The following is a 5164-nucleotide window of genomic DNA, read 5'->3' as shown; positions in this document are numbered from 1 at the left end:
TTTAGGATGTCATATCTAAGCTCCCACAAATACATATGCAGCAACAAGAAACAAAAAAGTAACAAAGACAAAAAAATAAACCACAAACAAAGTGAATATCAGTTTAGATGTGACATAATTATGTCATATCTAGATGTATTCTAGACAGACCCAAGCGTAAAGCCGAGGCTGGTGCCATGCAATGCAATTGCATGATGGATCCCACCAGAGAGCTGAACCACAGGAAACGCGTGAATTTCTCACCGTAATTATCTCCGGCAGCGGCAGCGGCACAGCAGCAGGAGTGCAAAGGAAGGTAAGTGAATAAATTAGGGGGGGTAAAAGGACATGCGGCGAAGTAAAAGGGGAATTAACGCAGGGAAAGACAAAGGAAGGAAGCGCCCTAAAATATTTGCCCCCACGGCCGGGCCGATCTCTCTCCCTCTCCCTCTCCCTCTCCCTCTGTCTGTCTGTCTCTGGAGACGCGTCGAGCTGTTCCCAGCCCGTCCGCCCTCGTCCTCTGCCCGCCGCCCTCCTCTTCTTAAAGCTCTAATGGCAGTGGAGTGAGCTGCGCACTCGCACAGTGGAGTTCTGAGGTGGTAGATTGGTGTGCGGCGGCGGCGGTGGTGGAGTTGGAGTTGGGAGGGGTGGAAAGGAGGGAGGACGGAAGGGGGCGCCGGGGGCCAGGAATAGTGTGTGGTGGAGTGGGCGTCTAATTTGGGGGCGGGGGGAACGAAAGGTCCAGGCCCTTGGCCGGAGGGAGGGCGGGGGTTGGGTTCTCGGACCGGCCATTCATGGCGCCGTGGACCGGCTTATGGGGCGCTAGGGCCGGCGCCGGCGCCTACCGGGGCACGCCGGTGGTGGTCAAGATGGAGAACCCCAACTGGTCCATCTCCGAGATCTCCCCGGAGGACGCCGAGGACGAGGACTTCCTCGTCTCCGGCGCCGCCCGCCGCAAGGGCGGCCGCGGCAAGAACGCCAAGCAGATCACCTGGGTGCTGCTCCTCAAGGCGCACCGCGCCGCCGGCTGCCTCGCCTCGCTGGCCTCCGCGGCCGTCACCCTCGGCGCCGCCGCCAGGCGCCGCGTGGCCGACGGCCGCACCGATGCCGACGCCGGCGCGCCCGGCCCGGCTCGCGAGAGCCCCGTGCTCCGCTCCCGCTTCTACGCCTTCATTAGGGCCTTCCTCCTCCTCTCCCTGCTCCTCCTCGCCGTCGAGCTGGCCGCGCGCTTCCACCGCTGGGACCTCGCCGCCTCCGCCCTGGCCCTCCCCATTATCGGCGTCGAGTCGCTCTACGCCTCCTGGCTGCGCCTCCGCGCCGCCTACCTCGCGCCCCTGCTCCAGTTCCTCACCGACGCCTGCGTCGTGCTCTTCCTCATCCAGAGCGCCGACCGCCTCATCCAGTGCCTCGGCAGCTTCTACATCACCGTGAAGCGCATCAAGCCCAGGCTCAGGTCCCCGGCGCTGCCGGACGCCGAGGACCCCGACGCCGGCTACTACCCCATGGTGCTCGTCCAGATACCAATGTGCAACGAGAAAGAGGTCAGTGTCGCTCGCTCTCAGGCCGCACCATTAATCCCCTTCCAAATTCGCAGCCTCGTAACCACCCATTGTTCGTCGTGCAGGTGTATCAGCAATCAATTGCGGCCGTCTGCAACCTCGATTGGCCGAGGTCCAACTTCCTGGTTCAGGTTTTGGACGACTCCGACGACCCGACGACGCAGTCGCTCATCAGGGAGGAGGTCGCGAAGTGGCAGCAGACCGGGGCCCGGATCCTGTACCGGCACCGCGTGCTCAGGGACGGGTACAAGGCCGGGAACCTCAAGTCGGCCATGGCCTGCAGCTACGTCAAGGATTACGAATTTGTTGCCATCTTTGACGCTGACTTCCAGCCAAACCCCGACTTTTTAAAGCGCACCGTGCCACATTTCAAGGTAGATTCAGGGGAATGTTTGTGCTACTACTTTTATTGTTATCAATCGTCTATGGTTTTAGGATTCCAGTTCTGATTTGTCAATTGTGTTGCTGTTGTTAGGACAACGATGAATTGGGGCTGGTGCAAGCGAGATGGTCGTTTGTGAACAAGGATGAAAACTTATTGACCCGGTTGCAGAACATAAATCTTTGCTTCCACTTTGAGGTGGAGCAGCAGGTGAATGGTGTCTTCTTAAACTTCTTCGGGTTCAATGGCACCGCCGGCGTGTGGAGGATCAAGGCGCTGGAGGAGTCCGGCGGGTGGATGGAACGGACAACAGTGGAGGATATGGACATTGCCGTTCGGGCGCATCTCCATGGCTGGAAGTTTATCTTCCTGAACGACGTCGAGGTATTGTCATGAACAATTTCTTCTGAATAGGTTATTTGAAAGTTGTGCGCACCATTTCAATTGAGCTGAAATGTTTGTCTTAATGTCGACAGTGCCAATGCGAACTGCCAGAGTCATACGAGGCTTACAGGAAGCAGCAACATCGGTGGCATTCCGGTCCAATGCAGCTATTCAGGCTTTGCATACCGGACATCATCAAGTCCAAGGTGTTGTTATGCTCGTTTTCTTGCACACTACTACTATTTAGATAGTGCTATAAGCTAACTGAGATGTGGCACGTGAGACGTGCTCCACTAATCTTAAAATTGCTGGCGGAAACTCTGAAATGTTACTTCTTTTGAATTGAGAGTATGTAAACACCCAATTCAGCATGCTCTTCTCGCATTTTGTGGCGGTTGCTTAGGTTACACTTTGAATATGCTTCGTCATCATTTGCCTTCAGCTGTTCAGCACACTGCAATACAAGTGCTCCCTCTGTAACTTAATGTCAGACATCTTTGCGGTTCAAATTAAACTGCAAAAACGTCTTACATTAAGTTACAGAGGTAGTATATAACACCGTGGTGTACTTGCTATTAGAATGCAGAAATTTAAATTCGTGACGGTGTTTCAAATGTAATTGTTATAATTTGTGTAAGAATGCAGGAGTTTAAAAGGTAACTGTGTTTACTTTCTTTATCTGTTATCATGAAAATTATGTACCTCTCTCTAATATAGCATCAATTTAGTTATGTATTAACTCCGTTTTATTTTACTGCAGATTTCGGTGTGGAAGAAATTCAACCTGATCTTCCTCTTCTTCCTGCTCCGGAAGCTGATACTACCATTCTACTCCTTCACGCTCTTCTGCATCATCCTCCCGATGACGATGTTTGTGCCCGAAGCCGAGCTCCCCGACTGGGTCGTGTGCTACATCCCAGCCCTCATGTCCCTGCTCAACATCCTGCCGTCCCCAAAGTCGGTCCCTTTCATCATCCCGTACCTGCTCTTCGAGAACACCATGTCGGTGACCAAGTTCAACGCCATGATCTCGGGCCTGTTCCAGCTCGGGAGCGCCTACGAGTGGGTGGTGACCAAGAAGTCTGGCCGGTCGTCGGAGGGCGACCTCATCTCCCTGGCGGCGGCGGCGCCGCCCAGGGAGCTGCGGCAGCAGCAGAAGACCGGGTCGGCGCCGAGCCTGGAGGCGCTGATGGTGCTGAAGGAGGAGCAGGCGAGCCCGAGGAAGGAAGGGAAGAAGCAGAAGAAGCACAACCGGATCTACAAGAAGGAGCTGGCGCTGTCGCTGCTCCTGCTGACGGCCGCCGCTCGCAGCCTGCTGACGAAACAGGGTATACACTTCTACTTCCTGCTGTTCCAGGGCATCTCCTTCTTGTTAGTAGGCCTTGACCTCATAGGCGAGCAGGTCGAGTGAGAAAATGTAAACATGGACACTGATCTATCTACTCCTATAAAAAGCGAGTTGGTGGTGATGGTGTGCCTGCCTTCGTACCGTATGCATCGTCGAATCTAGAATCTATGGCTGTGAGTTGCCCACGAGCCACTTAAACACCCCGCACATGAGATGTATTCTGAAGAAGTTGTCCGAAACACATGCGGCGCTGACGAGTAATCTTTTTCTCTCGCGAAAGAAACCGAACCATCGAGAACCCCCTCCCAAATTCTTCGCCGTCAGCCCCTCCCCTCACTTTCCCGGTGGCTGCCGGAGTTGATTTGATTGGGGGCACCTCCGCTTAATAAATTGGATTTCCTTCAAGCTTGCCTGGGTTTCTCCCCATCTAGATCTGGCCGTGTAGGCCGTTGGAGACGGAGACGATAGCCGTGCTGCCCATGGAGGCTACCAGTGGCAGAACAACCATGAGCCGGACTGGGTGTTGCAGGCACGCGGAATTTTGCCGGTGGCGAGCTAATCGTTCCTGGCGGCCCTGGTGCCAACTACCTCGAACCACTATGTCCGTTCCCAACAATGCAAAACAGAGTAGTTTGTAGTTCATTCACATTATTTTTTGTAGTATACCGTGTACATTCAGTCCAATATATGTACGTTACAATCATGGCCAATTCCGTACTCCAAATTTGTGCTCAGTTCATTGTAAGGTCCTGCAAGATTATTAAGGGATAATTTTGGTCAGGAAGCGGCACCTTCTAGGCATTCCTGTTCTTTGGCATTTTAAGCCTTCAATTATTTACGAAGCTATTGATAAGTAGCTATGTTGCTTGGCTTCTCACCGTGTTCTAGGCATTATCTTACAATCAATTGATTTGTCATCCTATAATGTAAATGATGGGTTTTTATAAATTTGAAAGAGCTCATACTTCAGTTATTTCACTTTCCATTTGATAGATGGAGTGTTCGTCATACAGTAGGCATCTTTGCTGAGCTAGCACTTTTTTTATTGGGGAATTACTAAGAATATTGTGTACAAAGATGTACTCACGTAGTAGTTCTGTTATGCCGTGTGAAAGGAGACATTGACAAAATTTGTAGAAGCAATTATGTTTTTTAATTTATGTGGTATACTTATGTATGAACTAGGTTTAAATTTCCACTCATTCATATATTTGTCATCATTCTTCAATATTTTTTTGTTATGTTTGAACTTCGCCTTCCATAGCACTTTGAATGAACAATATAAAATTTGATCTCCGTTGCAACGCACGGGCAACTTACTAGTAGATTTTAAAAGTCAGTCTCAGTGGTTGGCACCAAGGGAGTGTGATGTCTCATGATTCTTTTGTAACGAGATTTTGATGTTGGTGTGTGTGTGGATCATGTCCTAGGGTCGATCATGTAATGCAGACTATCGTCCGAATGTTGATCACTGAAGGAAGACCGGAACGTGGCTGATTGGGAGCCGTCCTG

General features: G+C 51.8%; 1 protein-coding gene across 1 annotated transcript; it reads left to right on the top strand.

Moving 5' to 3' along the window:
* Nucleotides 1–409: 409 nt before the first annotated feature.
* LOC123105164 (probable xyloglucan glycosyltransferase 9) lies at nucleotides 410–3891 on the top strand. Its single transcript, XM_044527170.1, has 5 exons — nucleotides 410–1520; nucleotides 1604–1912; nucleotides 2014–2304; nucleotides 2397–2510; nucleotides 3065–3891. The coding sequence occupies exons 1-5, from the start codon at nucleotides 774–776 to the stop codon at nucleotides 3713–3715; spliced, it is 2112 nt and encodes a 703-aa protein (XP_044383105.1). The 5' UTR covers nucleotides 410–773; the 3' UTR covers nucleotides 3716–3891.
* The last annotated feature ends 1273 nt before the right edge of the window (nucleotides 3892–5164 follow it).

This window comes from Triticum aestivum, chromosome 5A (genome assembly GCF_018294505.1).
Source record: "Triticum aestivum cultivar Chinese Spring chromosome 5A, IWGSC CS RefSeq v2.1, whole genome shotgun sequence".
Classification (NCBI taxonomy): Eukaryota; Viridiplantae; Streptophyta; class Magnoliopsida; order Poales; family Poaceae; genus Triticum; species Triticum aestivum.
Note: the sequence above shows the minus strand (reverse complement) of the source record. Positions and strands in the feature narration are given on the sequence as shown.